This window comes from Aphidius gifuensis, linkage group LG4 (assembly GCF_014905175.1).
Source record: "Aphidius gifuensis isolate YNYX2018 linkage group LG4, ASM1490517v1, whole genome shotgun sequence".
Lineage (NCBI taxonomy): Eukaryota > Metazoa > Arthropoda > Insecta > Hymenoptera > Braconidae > Aphidius > Aphidius gifuensis.
The window spans coordinates 12,457,788-12,477,785 of NC_057791.1; the positions used below are offsets into that span (position 1 = coordinate 12,457,788).

General features: G+C 30.0%; 1 protein-coding gene across 3 annotated transcripts in view; it reads left to right on the forward strand.

The window, feature by feature from the left end:
- Window positions 1-7,486: 7,486 nt before the first annotated feature.
- Window positions 7,487-19,998, forward strand: part of LOC122855093 — a 66,607-nt gene continuing 54,095 nt past the window's right edge. The window contains exons 1-7 of one of the 3 annotated variants that reach the window (XM_044156248.1): window positions 7,487-7,955; window positions 8,817-8,907; window positions 9,001-9,121; window positions 9,203-9,332; window positions 9,422-9,586; window positions 9,775-9,973; window positions 10,078-10,202. In XM_044156248.1, the coding sequence (XP_044012183.1) occupies window positions 8,895-8,907; window positions 9,001-9,121; window positions 9,203-9,332; window positions 9,422-9,586; window positions 9,775-9,973; window positions 10,078-10,202 (753 nt within the window). In that variant the 5' untranslated portion in view covers window positions 7,487-7,955; window positions 8,817-8,894. Of the gene's footprint in view, window positions 7,956-8,314; window positions 8,473-8,598; window positions 8,616-8,816; window positions 8,908-9,000; window positions 9,122-9,202; window positions 9,333-9,421; window positions 9,587-9,774; window positions 9,974-10,077; window positions 10,203-19,998 lie in introns of those variants that run through there. The other 2 variants (XM_044156249.1, XM_044156250.1) reach the window with 2 other exon arrangements.

The following is a 19,998-nucleotide window of genomic DNA, read 5'->3' on the forward strand; positions in this document are numbered from 1 at the left end:
TCGGTGAAATTAAAAATTGTCGGTGTTGTTTTCTTTAGGATGATTCGCATTCGCGTCGTGAGTCGCTCGGCACTGACGCAGGCACTTGCGATTTTTCTAAAACGAAGACGCAGAATGCTTGCGGCTTGACGCAGAGCCCGCGACACCACCTTGCGTCTTTTTTTAAAAAATAATCCGCCATTGTTGTTGACATATTTATTATTTGAGGGTTAGGTTGTTGCACAATATGTAAACAAATAAATATATGTCAACAACAATGGCGGATTATTACTTCGTCAGTTTCGTTTTTTTTTTTTTTTTTTTTTAATAACTGGAAAAAATTTTTTATTAACAAATTTCAACTTTATAAATAAAATAAATAAAAAACAAACAACTGCCAACAGGCAACTATTTTTTTTTATTTGTTTTTTAGTTTTTTCAATAAATGTTAAGGTTGCTTCCCGCACCCGTATTCACGGGGCAAAAATTGTTCTCATTAGGGCTGTTTTTTTCCGCTGATGGCGCTTGACAAAATTTTTTTTATATAGATTTCGCATAGAAAATAGAGTGGATATAAGCAGTGTGAAGCAGTGATGGGTAATTCGACGATTTTCGGGGTATCATACAATCATACGTATCATACTACATAAAGTGTATGATAGTTGAAAGTGCCCTCTTTTTTTATAAAATGAACTAAATGATTTATTAAACTCTCACTCACACCACTGTACACAGCTGTCAAACTGTTTCTTTTTTTTACATGATAAATAATAAATAAATTCATCAACGTGTATAAAAAATTTTATTACAATCAAAACATTATACGAGAAAATAATTTAACAGTCAATATTATGACTTCTTTAAAAAATTGGCTCATGAGTTCGCCTGGAATAAATTCAAGTATGCTAATATGATGAAAGAGGTCAACTTGGCAAATAGGTCTCCGAGATTAATATAATACGTTTCTCATGAAGAATGACAGGGAAAATATATTTGTGATACTAAGTGATGTTAAATTATCTATGTGATTATAATCTCATAATTACTGTATTTATTATTTTTTTTTTGCAAGCTAATAAAAATATCTTTTTTCCTGGCATTTCATGATGTTCCTTAGAACTTGTCAAAACCCTCCTTGCCTACATATCATGTCTATTATCTCATTGTTTTATTGTAATTTTTGAGATTATTCAAATAAAATACACACAATCATTTTTCGTTAGTTGATTTATTAATGAATATTAATAAATTCTTGAGATTACATATGTATTATGTTGGATGTTGACATATTGTTTTTGGGCGCCAAATATGTGTATAATGGCGGATAGGCAAAATGGCGTCAGTAAAATAGTCACTGAAATATAATAAAACTGCACCCGCACCCGTATTCAGAGGATGTTCTCATTAGGGCTTTTTTTTCCGATGGCGGCGCTTGTGAACTTTTTATATAGATTTTACATAGAAAAGCTTCGCAAGCGCCGCCGTCGGAAAAAAAAGCCCTAATGAGAACATCCTCTGAATACGGGTGCTGGAAGGTGAACTCCTATGCTTAGCCAATGCACGGATTGTCGCTAGAGATAGCAATATATTGGATGGCTTTCCCTTTCACTCACGCATGCGCACATTAAATCTTGTACAGTCAACGTCAAAACAAACTAGTACTACACGATATAAAAGTTACATTATATTTCAGTACAGTCTCAACCAACTTTAGTTGACGTGACTGTACCGACAAGGACAAAAGCCCATCCATTGAATCTCTCTCTCGGCGACGCTAAGTTCGGCTTCCAGTTTTATTATATTTCAGTGAAAATAGTTTAAAAAGTAAAATGTAGAGGCACTCTTAATGTATGATACACGGCGTATGATAATGGAGATGTATCATACTGTATGATACTGCTGTGTATGATACTGCTGTATGATACACTGGTATCATACCTACCCAACACAGCACACGTATTCAGCAGTCCAATTCACAAGGCAAATTTTTTACAATTTAGGGCTTTTTTTTGCCGGTGATGGCGCTTGTCAAATTTTTTTTATATAGATTTCACATACAAAAGCTCTACAAGCGCCGCCAGTAGAGGAAAAAAGCCCTAAATTGTAATGCCCTGTGAATTGGACTGCAGAGGATGTTCTCATTAGGGCGTTTTTTTTCCGATGGTGGCGTTTGTGGAGCTTTTCTATGTGAAATCTATATAAAAAAAATTTTGTCAAGCGCCATCAGCGGAAAAAAAAAGCCCTAATGAGAACAATTTTGCCCCGTGAATACGGGTGCTGGTGTGAAGCCACCGAGGTCCCATTAGTCCGACATTTTGAGCTCGCCGTATGGAGTGGGTATAAGGGGGTTCCGTCACTTCCGAGGTAAAAATCATCTTTGGCTCCACTCTGCTTATACCCCCTCTAATAGAAAAGCTTCACAAACGCCACCATCGGAAAAAAAACGCCCTAATTAGAACATCCTCTGAATACGGGTGCCGGTCGCATCACCGAACCAATATTTATGCCACGAAGGGCCCGTATATTAATAACTCTATTTTTTATTCTCGTGTCCTGAAATTTTTGTGGCGCCACTGATGAAAAAACCAAGTTCTTTAGTAGTACATGTGTGCGCCGTGCGCGGCAACACACTAGCAATCAAAGTTTACGTCGTACGCCAAAACCATGCTTTTGTTCATGTCAGTGTGCCGCGCATCTAGCAAAGTTTTAATATTTTAAAGTTATTTATTTTTTAAAATCCACGTCAAAAAAAATTCAAAAGTTTTTATCGTATGTATCTTTGTAATCACTAAAATTTTGTAGTAAATGAAAAGTTTTTTTTTAGACAACGAATATGCTAAAAATATTGGTTTTGTTCCATCGATTCAGAAGTCAGTTCCGTACCGGTTTTGTCTTGAAAAACCGAAACGAAACGAAACCGATACCGAAACGGTTTCGATGTCGTGTCCAGCCTACCCAGCAATTTAGATAGGCACTCCACTGAAATATAATAAAACTGGAAGCCGAACTTCTTGTCGCCGAGAGAGAAACTCAAGGGTTGTCCTGTTGTCCTTGTCAGTACAGTCACGCCAACTACAGTCAAAAGCTAGTGCGTTAAGACCACTGCACCCGTATTCAGAGGATGTTCTCATTAGGGCTTTTTTTTTCCGATGGCGGCGCTTGTGAACTTTTTATATAGATTTTACATAGAAAAGCTTCACAAGCGCCACCATCGGAAAAAAAACGCCCTAATGAGAACATCCTCTGAATACGGGTGCTGAAATATAATAAAACTGGAAGGTGAACTCCTATGCTTAGCCAATGTACGGAGTGTCGCTAGAGATAGCAATACATTGGTTGGCATTCCCTCTCACTCACGCATGCGCATATTAAATCGTGTACAGTCAACGTCAAAACAAACTAATACTACACGGTATAAAAGTTACATTATATTTCAGTAGTCTCAACCAATTATAGTTGACGTGACTGTACCGACAAGGACAACATTCCAACCATTGAGTTTCTCTCTCGGCGACACGAAGTTCGGCTTCCAGCACCCGTATTCACAGGGCATTACAATTTAGGGCTTTTTTCATCGACCGGTGGCGCTTGTAGAGCTTTTATATGTAAAATCTATATAAAAAAAATTTTATAAGCGCCATCAGTGGCAAAAAAAAGCCCTAAATTGTATAAAATTTGCCCTGTGAATACGGGTGCAGTTTTTCCATATTTCAGTGGTTAAGACACTCAAGTTTCTATGTCCTATTATACACGATATATGTATACCTATATATTTTTTCATTTTCTATTAATTTAATCGAAATATCAACATAAAATACACTCTTAGCATTTTGTAAATTTCATTGTGACTTAGAAAGTTGATTATAAATTTATTAAAAAATATTATATTACAATAATTCATTATATAGGTGAATAAAAAAAAATATACAAGAAATTTCCTCCAAATTCAAAAAATACCTCTTTTATAAAAATTAAAAATGTTTTTTTAAGGTACAACCGGGGCAAAATGAGAGATATCTGGCGGATGTTTGCTAAAAACATTACATATTCATGAGTGCGAAAAGGACGAAAGATAAGAAAGAGAATACTGTTTCTCACTTCCACTCAAGTATTTAGACAAAGACAAAAATTTATTATCCTCTATTAATTGAAATTAAATATTAAAACCCATACTAAATTTAGGTGATGATTTTTCGTCTTTTTTTCTAGTTTTTTCCTTTAGTTTTTGGTAAATATGGCATTATTTTTTCAAGTATTTCGATGGGGTATTATGAAAAGCCGAACATCATTTTCCATAAGAGCCTATGTTTAACCTCAAAAAAAAGGACCATCTTTAACAGTTAATTAATCAAAAAAACATCTTATAACAAAAAAACTGATTAAAGAAAAAGGTGTATTGTTATTTCAATTATCTACTCTATAAAATTCGTGAAATCGTCATTATTTTTAATTTTCCCTGGTTGTACCTTAATAAATGTCATAAAAATTCGAAAAAATAACACTTTGATCAAAAAGTCGTAATGACTTATTCATTAAATAATTATCATTAAAATAGTATATAATCCTTCAACAAAATTAAATTTGAGATGCAGTAGATTCATATGAATTGCTAATTGCCCCATTAATCTCCATCCCTTCCGCTATCATACTCATTTGTGTTTCTGTAATCAAAATATCATTTAATTTTTAATAAAGCAACATTTATTTCAAGGTTTATTTTTAGTACAAAAAATTATATAGCTTATATATAGTATCAATACAGGAATATAATAATAATAATACTGCAGTTCTACTAGTACTGTACTAGTTTGTGTGTACGTTGACTGTACAGGAGTTGTTGTGCGCGTTCGTGAGTGAGAGGGAAAGCCAACCAATATATTGCTATCTATAGCGACACTCCGTTCATTGGCTAAGCATAAGAGTTCACTTTCACTGCAGTTTTATTAGGTGCTTTCTTTTGTGTATTTATTTTTTTTCCTATTTATTTTCGCGCAGACGCAGTTGAATGCGCAGTCAGCAAAAAGTCACTTTGCAACAGCGTAGGACATGAAAGGCTGGATTAGCCATATTTTAATTATTATTTTTTAAGAATTATTTGTTCGACGCCACTGTTCTCTCCTCAAGTTTGCATAATATGAGCTGATGCATGATCATGCGCATTAAAGTGAAAAAAACTAAATACACAAAAGAAAGCACCTATTATATTTCAGTGAGGCACTCACGTCCGCCATCTTGACGATCCGAGAAAATACGATTTTCTGAACGGACCCTAGGTGCGTTCTTTCGTCAATTTTTGTTGGCGCATCATGACCACGCATTTGCGCAAAAGCTGAAAAAGCACGTGAGTTTTTAAGTTTTGAAAGTAGGTGCTTTCTCTTGTGTATTTATTTTTTTTAACTTCAATGCGCATGTCATGCAAACTTGAAGAGGGAACAGTGGCGTTGAACGAATAATTCTTAAAAAATAAGATTTAAAACATGGCTGATCCAGCCCCCTATGTCCTACACTAGGTGCTTTCTTTTGTGTATTCATTTTTTTTGGCATATTTACTATAGCATAGAACTTGGTCGAAAAACTATGCTAGTGACCACAAGCCTTTAGAGTGGGTATCAGTGATAAGTAAATCGTCGATTTTTAAGGTTTCTTACACTTACAGTAATATACTTTAAGATACTGTAAAAAAACTGTAAGATACCTCGGACGCTATTTTGAACATTTTTACTGACTGTTGTCTTGACAATTATTTGTTAAATAAATAAATAAATACTGATAAATACCAAAGAAAAGCAGTAGCTAAAGGGTGCATTCCTTTAATAAGGGTGCGAACTCACGACAAGCTCAATTTTCGCTTGTAAACATGGCGGCCAATGGCGGTGCAATGGCGGCTGCAAAAATAACCAAATTCACTAAATTTATTGCAAATCCATGATTTTAGAACAAGCTTGGCGGTGTCATGGAGAGACACCATGGATTTGCAGTAAATTTAGTAAATTTAGTGATAATTTAGTGAATTTAGTTATAATTTGGTTATGTTTGCAGCCACCATTGCACCGCCATTGGCCGCCATGTTTACAAGTGGAAATTTTAGCTTGTCGTGAGTTCGCACCTTAAAAAATTTTTTTTCGTTTTGCAATTTCGCCCTGTAATACTGGCCAAAATTTCATAGGAAAAAGCTGTTTCTTGTAGTGGCAGTACTAGCACATGACATTATTTTTTTTGGCTTCCAATTATTAGATGGATAACTGTTCAATGTTTATATCAAACTGAAATAAATAGAAAATTGACTTGTTGTGATTGTTTGTTATTGTCACATAGCTCATACCACACATTATCGTAAACTGTAATGCCTGGAATATTGCATAGAGAAATTTATCACTTTTGTCGTTTTTTCTGTTTCTAGTTTTTAGTCGGTATTACAGGGCGAAATTGCAAAACGAAAAAAAATTTTTTATTAAAGGAATGCACCCCATGCACTCAAATACATTTTTATTTTTTAAAAATAAATTACATGTATTATGTATATATGCAGCACCGCCATATTATACGTTTCATCCGTTTTATTCGGTTTTATCCGTATAATACGTGTATTATACGAAATGCGTATAATATTCCAAAAACCAAAAAAGCCCAACACTGGTCAACACTGCTTGTGAATACGGATGCTGATGGCTGATAAACAGAAGAAGAGAGAAACAAATATTTTTTTTTTATTCCTTCAGTTTTACGTCACATAGGGATGTGCGATATCGCCAATATCGATATTATCGGATATCGCGATATCAAAATACGATATCGTTATCGAACCGATATTTTGGCGAAGTAATATCGGATATTCGATAATATCGAGGTAAATTGATTTTACCAACTGTTAACAAAAAAATGGTCCGTCCATTTTTAAATTCAAAATTGATTACTAATAATTATAGAAACTATTGAAATTAAATCGTAAGTTAATTAATAAATTGATACGTATACTTGGTTTTTCATGAAATAACTCGGATATTGCTATTACTTATTATTGAATTATTCATTTATTCATTTAATCATTGCAGATAAATTGGCGTATTAATAACAAATTATGGAAAAATTATAATAAAATTTTTTACAATGTAATTTTTTTTATTAATTATAAGACCAGAAAAGAATAATTAGATTTTCTATTTATTAATAATATTTTATCATACGATACTCAGAAAATATAATAATGAAAATGTGTAATTATTAATCAACATTTTATTGAACCATGACTATGCAATAATGAATACACGATTCCTCAATTTTTTTACTACTGATTATAGTTTCCAATGATTTTGTTATTAATAATTATTAATTATCAATTGTCAACTGTCTATTTAAAACTCATAAGTCCAAACTCATAAATTCACAGCTAATTAAATTAATACGTTTGAATATTCTTTGATCTTTGATTGGCTGTGGTCATTCAAGCCGCCATTAAAATTTGTTGGTAAGTAGTTTTCCAGTCGGTATATCAACCGATATTTTCGTGACGATATTCCGAAAGTGATATCGAATATCCGATATTTGACGCTTATCCATATCGAATAAATATATCGTCGATATCGGGTACAAATATCGGGTCCCCCGATATATCGTCTGATATCGCACATCCCTAACGTCACACCGCTATGCAAAGCAGTCTTTCAATAGTAAAAAAAAAAAAAGTCAAAATATAGGTATATTTGCTTATAGAGTTTATTATTTAGTGTGTTTAATTGTTTTGCGTATTGTCTTGAAGCCCAGCCCTAGTGTCTTCTTCATTATCATAAAATGTATCGTGACACAGTGTTAATATTAAAAAAGAGTGTGTGAGGTTATGTTATATCAACAAGACGCGGACCTGCCAATTTTCCATCAGTCAAAAGGCATGGCCATATTATCACTATCATCATCATCATCATTATTATAATAAAACTAATAATAGTAAATAAACATCTATCGGTACGATTCTATCTAAGGTAAGATTCTATCTAAGCGATTAGCATTGTTCAGCATCGATCAAGCATAACATAAAAAAGAAGTGTAAAAACCAAATATCTAACGAAAATAGCTATGTAACAAGGCAAATGTGTCATCTTCATCAGCATTATGCCTATCAATATTTTGCAATTATAAAAACCTCCAAAATTTAACATAATAATATATCCTTTAAATCAATAACAAAACATAGTGTTTATATATTTAATCCCAAACAACAAGGTCGTTGATTCATTAATAAAATCATCGCCATGTTACTTATGCAGGTACACTTCAAAATACACTTGCAAACACACATGCATACATACTAAGTCATCTGGCGCCATGGCGAACGATGGCATCTCCCCTTGTGATGGATTTTGATTCTTTTTGTTATGAAATTTATAGTCTAGTTTCAAGTGCATGCATATAAAAAGAAAACGAAATTTCAAAAATTTTAAAACAAAAAAAAAAAACAATAATTCTTCTCCCAGGATTATTCTAAAGATTATTCTATAGGTTTTGTATTTTTTATTTTTTTGCTTGAGATGTTTGTAACTTGGAGATGTATGTGTGTGCGTGTGTTGGAAATGGTGTTGGATTTTAAAGATAGAACTGTTTCATTTTGCTTTTTTAGAGATTCTTAGAGCATCCCAATTTGAGTGAGTTCTAACAAATAACCGGCAATGTGTAAAGACACATAAAAGTTAAAACTATAAATTTTTTTTTTTATTATTGTGTGATAGTTCGTGTATTATGTATCAAGTTTTTTTTTTATTTTTAATGAGTTACCTTACTTAAAAGTTCTAAAATTTTTTTGGATTCATACATAAATTGATTGAACTTTTTTTTTTTAATTTCAGATGAAGCTGAAATATTTGGGTATTTGGGAATGGTTCTGAAGGTTATTAGAGAAGTTGGTAATAACGAAATAAGTAAACATGGATTGTAGCAGTGAGTAATTTTATTTTATAACCAATTTTATACTTATTTTGATTATTTTTCTTATTTTAAACGACTAAATTTTTTATATATTTTTCATTTCAGAACGTTCAATGACGATGAGTTTTTCGTGTTCATCGTTGCAAAGATCTGGTGATATCATTGATGGACAAGAACAGTCTAAAATTCAGATTGACAGACCCTACAATAGCCTCACAAAAAGAAGGTAAAAAAATTTGTATTTATTTATTTATTTTTTTTTTAATTTAAAATAAGTTTTTATATGTTTGATGTTTTTGATTTACAGAAAAGACATGAATCAAGAACAGATCCAACGTAACTGGACTAATCGTGACGACTGTAAGGACGATTTTTGGTCAGCTATTCGTTCAAACTATGACTACATTATGGATACAAATTTAATTGATAGCTGCAAGGCAAGTTTACCAGTTTTTTGTTTATCAATTGTCCAATCAAATATTAATTAATTTTGTATGATCATGATTATTATTTTTTTTTTTTACAGGAAGCTAATGGAGAACTAACATGGGATGAGGGTGATGTATCAACACTTTCCTGGGGACTTAAGGAAGTTAGCTGTCAATTTTCTGAACTCTATGCATGGCTTGGTGTTTTGCAAGAACTCGTTTACTCAAAAGAAGAAAATTTGCTGGATAAAAGTCTTCGTGCTGTGAGTTGAATTTCAAACAAAAAACATTAATTTGAATATTAAATTCAATACGTGAAATAATAGCTCAAACTTAACATTTTACTTGATATCTAGTTTTTTTGTAATCATTTGTTTTTTATTCAAAAAATGAATCAAGTATGAATAATTTAACTTTTTAGCTTTTATTAATTATTTTGTTTATTTGAAAGGCTCACATGGAGGAGTTGCGACGTAAGGCTTACAGAAGACGTTTATTTAATGATCAATCAACAAAACTGGTAGCTCGTACACCTTCGTTAAAAGACGAAGTTGCATGGAGAGTTGATCATCTCAATGCCAAATGGGAACTTGTTGAACAAATAATGGCACCAACACGACCGGCATCTGATCATCAAAACGTCTCAGCAGGTAACTTACCTTATGATATATCAATAGATTACCGCTCATCTGAATTTAAATATATTATTCAAATTATTTTATTAATCCGTATTATTATAAAATCGTTTTAACAGATTTTGAGCATGAAGTTAAGTGTCTGAGGAAGTGGCTAAAGGAAATGGATACAAGACTTAAACCATTGAGTTTTCGTAAAGATTGGTCGAGATCTGAACTTGAAGAAAAAGCAACTGAACACATGGTAAGTCAATGAAAAACGACTATTTTTTTTTTTTTTTAAATATCATATCTGTCTTATTTAAATGAGTGTGATGAGCCTCTTTTACAAAATATAACTCAACTTGAAAGCGTCATTTAATGTGAATTTTAACACCAACTTAAGAGTTCTCAGACTATTTTAGATTATTTCGATGAGCACAAGTGATTTTGTTATATGAAACGTGGTTATTTTAAGAGTAAGTCTATCTCATTTTATACCGGACTTGAACTTTTTATATGTGTGTATCAGTAACATACGATATTTTGTCTACTTTGATATTTTTAAATTAATATGGTTAAATCAAATTTTTTTTATTAAAAGACTACAAAGCAAAAAAAAAAAAAAAAAAAAATACTGACCAATTGCGTGCTGTTTTGTCATCGTCTATTTAAAATATAATTTGTTTCTTTTTTTTTTTTTTTAATAAAAAATTCCATAAATACCTATAAGTTAATTAGCTAAAAAGCTATAAAAATTTTTCTTGCTCATAAAATAAGGAAAGTTTTCACGATTTGTTTTATCAAACATGAAAATTTTGACTTTTAAATATGTCATTAAAAAAATATTTAATACTTAATTTGTAAATGTTGATTGCATGAAGTGATGAAAAAAAAACTAATGACTGATAAAATTATTGTAACTTTTAATGTTTAGTTTGATTCGTATTGCATAAGAAAAGGTTCGGTCGTTTGAATGGGGCTTTTAGTGAAAGTTTTCTTAGTCATTCAGTGTGTAGTACAATGTAAGAAAGAAAAAAAAAACTGATCGTATAAGATGATGATTGGATGACTCATGTTAAGAAACAATGGACCCAAGTAAGATAATCCGTTGAAGGCGGTTTTGTCTGGTTTTATGCGAAGGAAGTCTAGCTGAATCAATTACTTTCAACCCTTATTAATTCAATATCCCCACTACTTTGCTTATGCACTGTTGAAATTGAAATGTAAATTTTAACATAAATCGGAGGTTAAAAATGACTACGTTTATTTTTTTTGCGTTAATTGAACATTAAAAATGTAAAAAAAAATTTGACACAAAATATGTTTCATATTATGTATATATTTCAGCTTACTCTAAAAAGTTGGACTTATTCCGAATTTCATATTTTTTTAATCATTCAATGAAAAAATTCAAAAGTTGGCACATTAGAAAAAGAGAAATCGATTTATATGACGAAAATATTTTCAATTTTTTTTTTTTAAATCAATAATTGACAAGGTATAAACTAAATAAAAATGATAACATCACGGATCTGTAACTTTTAGAATTAGAATTAAAATTAGAATATTTATTAATAGCCCAACTGGCAAATCCAAATGATAGGGCCTTTCATGACATAATCATTTATATTTTTCATCAGTGGATAGTTTATCAATTACAAGATTATGTTTATAAACAAAGTTATGCTTATTTATTAATAAATTACAAAAACAACAATCTCATTTAAAAATTCTCAAGAAGCACATAAGTAACTTTCGTAATATTACTCAATAATAAAAATGAAAATTATTAGAATCTTTAATACTTTCAACGAGTATTCAAAATTATTATTTAATTTTTAATATAGTTGCTAACTTGACATATTTTGATAAACCTAAGCAATTATTAATATCATTTTCAGCTTGTTTTACCCACTTGTTAACTGACAACATCAATTTATTCAATGGTTTTTTAATATTAAATCTAGATAAAACAACAGATGGATGAAATAGTAAGTGCTATTGATCCCTTGAACTAAACTTAAAACATATATTTAAAAGAAATCGTCTAGTGACTATAGTGATGGATCGCCATTTTATATTAAATGGTAAATCTGTTTAATTTTTACGTTATCGTGCTCTTTTCGTCCTTATACCAGTTAATACACGTATAATGTAGCTAAGGAATTAATGTAGCCAGAGAAATGATGTGGTAAGCTACATTAATTATTTAGCTAAACTTGCCCACAGTATTTTCATTTATTAAACAAATTAACTGAAAGCCGGCCGGTAATCATTTTATTTTCATAAATTGATGTCCTGTCTTGTTTATCAAAGGATTTTGTTTCAAGAGTTTAAGTTGAACATTGATCAATCTAGTTTAGTCGTCGACTTTGAACGGGGAAATCCTCAGTTCAAATCTATAAAGAATAAAATAAGATATTACTGAAGGATTTTTTTTTTAAATTCCTTTACACCAAATAATTTCGCGTGGTTAAAAAAAATTAAATAGGAACTCATTGTTTTAGACATCGAAATAAAAATGTAACGTGTTTATTAATTTTTTAAAAATAAACCATTTTATATTTACCATGTGATTCACCGCATTTTCATTTGGATTCATCAATAAAATAAAAATAATAAACTTTTGTAGAAAAGGTTAGGAACACACTTTAGTTACACTAATATAGTATTCGTGTCATCTGGCGGGAAAAATTACTATAAACTACAGTAATACTTATCATAAAGTATACCATTAACTCAAGACTTCAAATATTTCTGTAAAATACAATAACAATTTAGATAAAATATAGTAATAATTATTATAATAAGTGGGAATTAGTCGCCGAAATGACGTTGGCTATGATTTTTACTATACTATACTGCAGTAATATTTGCTGTGGAAATCTCTCTGTGTATAGTGGAAAAAATAGAGAATTTATTAGTTCAATTAGAACTATTAAATTATAAGATGGAGAATATTATTTTTATATAATATAAAAATACATTTCTGTCTTTGTTTAAACACTTGAGTGGAAGTGTATATATATAGCCTCTTATAAAGTAATGAACTTTAATGCGGTTGATCAAAAATTAATTAAGCCTAAGAATATTAGAAAAAATTGTTAACATACTATACTTATACGAAGGTACTCCGACACTGCGAAAGTAATGCCCATTATTATCAATTTTTTTTTACTTATATCTAAAACTATGATCAACGTATATGCCGACACTACGTGCATATAAATTGTTATATTTATAAATAATAAATTCAAATATAGTATGTGATGTACAGTATATGGTAATTATAGTGCGAGCATACACAAGCTAAGCAAACCAGGATTTTTTTTTTTTTCATATATATATGGTATGATCATATAAAAGATCCTCGAGAGTTGTAATTATTAATTTTTTTAGAGAAGGCTTGTGCTATGGGGTCGTGACTTCTACATATTATAATATCGACATTTGTTGTTTTTATCATGTTGAAGAATAGTGACATCAAATAACGGTAATATATTTTTATGCAGACTTGGAAAACATGATTTATTAATCATCATTATCTACATTTGCTCTGTTTTTATAAAATTTTTCTTGTTAAATTATAGATAAATTATTATCATTGATCTGAATAGGTAAAGTAAAAAATTGCTATTCGATTATGGTGTTGAATAGATAATCCTTTGACAAAATAAAATAGCGGTAATACATTGTGATTTTTATACAATTCTTTAGCCTATGAAAAGATATCTACATTTTACCAAGAAAACAATTAACTGTGTCCCAGATGTGTCTGCCTGCCGTTTTAAATGCACTCTTATGAAACCATCATAATTTTTTATCTCGCCTTTGGCTAAAATCAACTTGATCTTGAACCTGTTTCTTATGGTTTTATTACTCTACTGAACTGTATTATTTGACATCAATTTATTACTTATTATACCTGATCAAACAGTTTTCTCAGAAAGTCCTTTTACTCCCCGGGATAAAATTTTTGACTATTTAAACGAAAAAAAGTATTTAAATGAGTATTTCCCTGTGCCACCAGAAATACTCTTAAATACTCACAACGAAAGCAAGCGAGTATTTAAAAAAATGACTCTTAAATACTTTATATGGGAAAGAAAAAAGAGTCTTTTTTTTAAATACTCTGAAATACTCTATACCGTATGCTTCAGAGTATTTAAAAAAAATAGTCTTAAATACTCTATGTTGTGAGGAGGTCTATAATGTTTTTATTTAATGTAACTATTTTTTGAAATATGTTTTTTCGCCACGTCGACATGGAAAACACTCGAAATCACACCGTCTACAGGGTCCCAAAATCCCTGTTTTTCTATCGATACGCAAAGGCAGTGGCCAAAGATAGAAATACCATGCGCAAAACATCTGCATCGATGAGCAAAATTTTTTCACATCGAAAGCCATCTAGCGTCAGACATTTTGCGCACTGGAAGTCATCTACCGGGAATACGTGAACTATATTTATGTATTATTATTATCATTATTATTATTATATTATCACTCATATACATATTATTTTTTTTAATATATTCATGGTTAGGTTAGATACCATATGTCAACTGACCAAAAATAAAAAACAATTTATACATATGTGAAATTATCATTGACTTATTGTTTGAAAACTTGTTTTTAAAATTATTAAAAATGTGTAATGAATAAATAGAAATCTATAATTATTTACAAAATAGTTAGTGGATGAAGCTGATACCACTGTCTTAGACATGTTGCCTGAAAAATCCAAATCAAAATATCAAGTTTACATATGACAAATTTATTCAATGGACATATGACAAATTTATTCAATTTATTTATAATTTAATCAATCAAAAGATTATAACGTGCTGTTTGTTTTGAGCTAATAGCTATACATTGATTGACTGGTAATGTTGTTGATAATTATTTTGACTCTATAGCTAGCACAGTCTTATGACGAACATCCAAATTATTGTTAGTATTATTATTATTATTATTATTATTATTATTATTATTATTATTATTATTATCATCATCGTTACATGGTAGAATTTTTCAAGATAATTGTTTCATAACAAAATGTCGTTTGACACTTGCTACATTTAATTTATATATATCATCAGTAACTGTCAATGATTCTATCAGTTTTTTTGTCGATTTTTTAATTAATTTTTTCAATGTTGGCTTTTTAACTCGAACATAAGCATTACTATTACTTGACATGATGTCTTCCACAACAAATAAAAATAATAGTGAGAACCAAAAATTATTTTTAATAAAAAACAAAAAAAAAAAAAGGTAAACGTAACCTAATTTATTGAAATACGTAAGAATGTCAAGGGGCGCAACGTTGATCGCTCAATATCGAGTATCGACGTTATTGTCTCGTGTTTTCCATGTCGTTTGTGACGAAAAATAGTGTTCGACACTCGGTGCCAAAACGGCGATCTGTGCATGGCGGATATAATCTTGTGGAACACTCGCCCAAAGTCTCGTCTAAATCTCGACTACGCCTTCGGCGTAGTCTCGATTGAGACTCGACTTTGGGCTCGTGTTCCACGATTATATCGCAATGCGCAAAACGCCGTTTTGGAACCTTGTATCTAGGGCTGGATACGAAACGAAACGATACGAAATTTTCGTAAGTTTCGTTTCGTTTTCGTTAAATGCAAAAAATTTGACTTTCGTCTCGTTTCGATTTCGGTTTCGTCAAATAAAATTTCGTTTCGTTTCGACGTCAAAAATCTTAATTTCGTTTCGGTTTCGTTTCGTTTCGTTTCGGTTTTTTTTCGGTTTCGTCTGTTCATTAATAATGCCTGGAAAATATGCAATAACAATATTACTGTGAATAAAAAAAAAAAAACTTTTTTTAGTTATATGAGGTATTTATTCATCACTTATTTGTTTTATTTATTTATTTTTTTTTTTTAGACATTTAAAAAAAAAAATTTACATAGAAATTAGAATACAAATAAAATGATCGGCTTTTGTCAGACATATTTGTTGTATTTTAATTGATTTTTAATTAATATATAACTAGTAACCACGTTATTACTAAAGTAATTTTTTTTTTTAATTTATGAATATGAAAAAATATATATACGTTTCACAGTGAACACTGCACGCGTACTAAAATAAAAAAAAAAACAAAACAAGCTCTGACCTGCTAACGAACGATAGTTTATATTTTGGATATAAAACAAAACTAAAGATAAGCAAATGAACGTGACAAACAAAATATATGTGCTAGCTGTCGTTGTCCGTTAAATAGGTGTCATGTTAAAAAAAAAAAAAAACAGTTGATAGAAAAAACAGTCAATACGTAGAATTTAATTAATAAATATTAAGATGAGATAAAATGCGGATAAAATTTAAAATTAATATTTAAAACATTCATTTAAATTTTTCAACGAAATTTCGTTTCGGCCGAAACTTTCGGCAAAATTCGAAATTTAAGCACGGTTTCGTTTCGATTTCGTTTCGCCAGTGTAGAGGTAAATTTCGTTTCGTTTTGTTTCGAAAAACCGAAACGAAACGAAACGAAAACGAAATTATTTCGGTTTCGGGTCCAGCCCTACTTGTATCGAAATATACTATTTTCGTGAGAGATTCTAGCTTGACCAAAACCCGTGAGATGGAAATTTTTTAAGGTTTCATTATTAGAAATTATTGTTTTTATTTATATCATTGTTTTGTATATTCACATATAATCACATCTCACTGTCCTTTATTCCTTGTAATAAATTGAAAAATATTATACAAATAATTTGTTATTGTTAAATAATAGCTATAAATTTGAGTTCATTATCAGTAAAAAGGTGAATAAATAACTTCTTTAAAATTTTTTTATTTAGGGTCTTATTACCATGGTTCAATAGATTAAATTAAATCAATTAAATTAATTAAATGATTAAATGATATCAATTAATAATTAAAAAATTTAAAATCAATTAAACTAACACATTTTTTTAAATAATAAATTAAACTGATCCTTAGTGAAATTTTTGAAGCTTAGCATTTGGAAATAGATTTAAAACGACTCTAAGTCCAAGTCTAATAGCACATGAAAAATTTCTAAGTCCAAAAACACGGAAAAAGTGAAAAAATTCTAAGTTTCACTACTGGGCAAAAAAAAATACTCTAAAATACTCATATTGATAAATCAATGCTCAGAGTATTTAAATAAAACACGAAAAAAGTTAAAAAACTTCTAAGTTTTACAACTGGGCAAAAAAAAATACTCTAAATACTCTAAAATACTCATATTAATATATCATTGCTTAGAGTATTTAAATTAAATACTCTACAATACTCGAAGCGGGCGAATAAATACTCTGAAATACCCTTAAATACTCTAACCGAGGAAAAAAAATACTCATAAATACTCATAAATACTCAAAAATTTTATCCCGGGTCGATAATTGAAGCATTCAATTTTTTTTAATGCCAAAAGTTAGTCAAAAGTAACTCTTGTTCAAAACAAATTTACATATATATTTTTTTTTAAATAATATACCTTGGAACTTCCTTCAAGTTATTATACTCACTTCATCGGAATCTTGTGTATTTATTCTTAGATATTGAGGGACCGTATAAACTGCTCAATTGTATTCCTAATTTTTTTTTTAAGATGCTTAATTTTTCAATATATATAAAGCTGATGATTAAAACTTGATTTTCCAAATATTTTTATCATTTGTTTTGTATAATCGTTGGGTACATTAACCTCGTGAGAAACGACAAATATTTATTATTGTTATAGTTTCGTTCATACATATATATATATATATACCTATAAGTAAGCAAGTAGTCTCATTCAGTTATGATTCAGTTGTAATAAAAAAAAAAGTCTGTTTTAATTAAAACGAACGGGTCAAGTTATGTCCTACTGAGTGATGGAGCAATGGGATTGGCGAGACAATGAACTCAGATATATTTTGAACTTGTCATCAGTAACATTCTAGCAAGCTTGAGTAAAAACTTAATGTAGCTTAACATTATTTAGTTTCAAATATATTATTACAGGAAAGATCCTGAACTTTGTGTGGTAAAATTTTTTCTATCAAGTTTCTACAAAAGCGTAGAGTTTTTAAAATACCTGTATTAGCCATATTTCAGTATTTTAACCCGAGTGGAAATCTGGTCAGGCTCGACGGATTTGATATCCGATCCTGATCAAAAATTGATCAAGTTACCTTATTTCAGGAAGCTTGATTGAATCCTGATCAGGATTTGATCAAGATATTTTTTTGCGTTCAATTTCAAGTTAACTTGATCAAGATAGCATCAAGTATCTTGATCACATCTTGATCAAGTGAACCTGGTCAAATCTTGATCAATAAATCATCAAGTTGGATGATTTAAAATAAATATTTTTTTAAAACAATTTTCCCTGTTCAAGGTACGATCAAGTATCTTGATCACATCTTGATCAAGTGAACCTGGTCAAATCTTGATCAAAAAATCATCAAGTTGGATGATTTAAAATAAATATTTTTTTAAAACAAGTTTCCCTGTTCAAGATAAGATCAAGTGTCTTGATCACATCCTGATCAAGTGAGTCTGGTCAAATCTTGATCAATAAATCATCAAGTTCGATGATTTCAAGTAAATATTTTTTTAAAACAATTTTCCCTGTTCAAGATAGGATCAAGTATCTTGATCACATTTTGAACAAGTAAACCTGGTCAAATTATGATTAACGTTTACTTAGTTTTATCATATTTAAAATGTAGAGCTGATGACAGCTCTGTATAATATTTCTTCTATTAAATAATTTATTCCAATACCTATCCATAATTTTTTATTACACTGTAAAAAAAAAATAATTAGTTTTACTATAAAAAAAGAATTATTTTTACTATTTTTTCTGGTACTCGGGGACGTTTTCGAAAAAATAATAACATGTACTATGCACATAGTAAAATTTTTTATCCTAGTATAGTTTACAATGTTCCAATTGGAGAAGATACGATGTATCTTGTTAAGAAGTACTATGTTGCATAGTCAAGTCTAGCGTTCGTTGAATCTACTATGTTGCATGGTGAGATTTACGATGTTCAATAGTACATTTCATTATATTCTATTTGTATTTTCGATAAAAAAAAACAGAATTATTTGTTTATTTAAAAAATAACTTTAAATTATTTATAATAATTATTATTATGTTTATACATGTTTTTTAACTTGGCTATTTCTTGACCTAACTCGGGATTAAACCCGTTTCTGGATTTGAACCCGATCGTTTACCCAATTGCCATTCAGGTATAAAACAGTAGAATCGAAAATGTCTATATATATTTATTCTCTTTTATTCCCTTCTTCTTTCATGCTAGCATAGTGAAACTAACTACAGACCTAATAATTTTTACCATTTTGTATATAGTAACACCTACGAGTTGCATAGCACATTTTAAAGGTTTCCATAGTACGGTTCATTTTCCAAATGTACCCTCACGGTCATGGTGAATTTAAACACACAACATAGTACAAAGTAACAAGTTTATGGTTGTTCGTATCATTGGTATAGTAAAGACTATCTATTGAACAAGTAAAGTCTACTAAAACCATAATAAAAACCGGTTTTACCTCAGCAGAGTACTTTTTACTATGTTACTATCGTGAAATTTAAAATGCACATCGTAAAAAAAATTATAAAAAATAATATGTTGAACCATATTTCCGAAAACGTCCCTCAGTACTATAGTAACATAGTAAAACTAATTATTTTTTTTTTACAGTGTACGAATTAACAAATAAATACAAAAAAATTATTTCGTATTTTATTAATTAAAATGTATATTCAAAAATAATTATTTAGGAATAATTATTATATTGCACAATTATTTTTTTTCCAATTATTAATCTTTCTTTGAATCTATCATTTTCTTTTTGCCTCTTGTGAGTGAATGTAAAATATGAGGATTAAAAAACTATACATTGCATTGATCGTCCGGTATGGGTAGCCGAGCGGGCTAAAGCGTGCGTTTAGAATAGTAATCCGTTGTTCGTAGGTTCGATCCCGTCTAGTTGCGCAAATTTACTTAATTATATTCTTTGTCTTTCATTTCAGCACATCT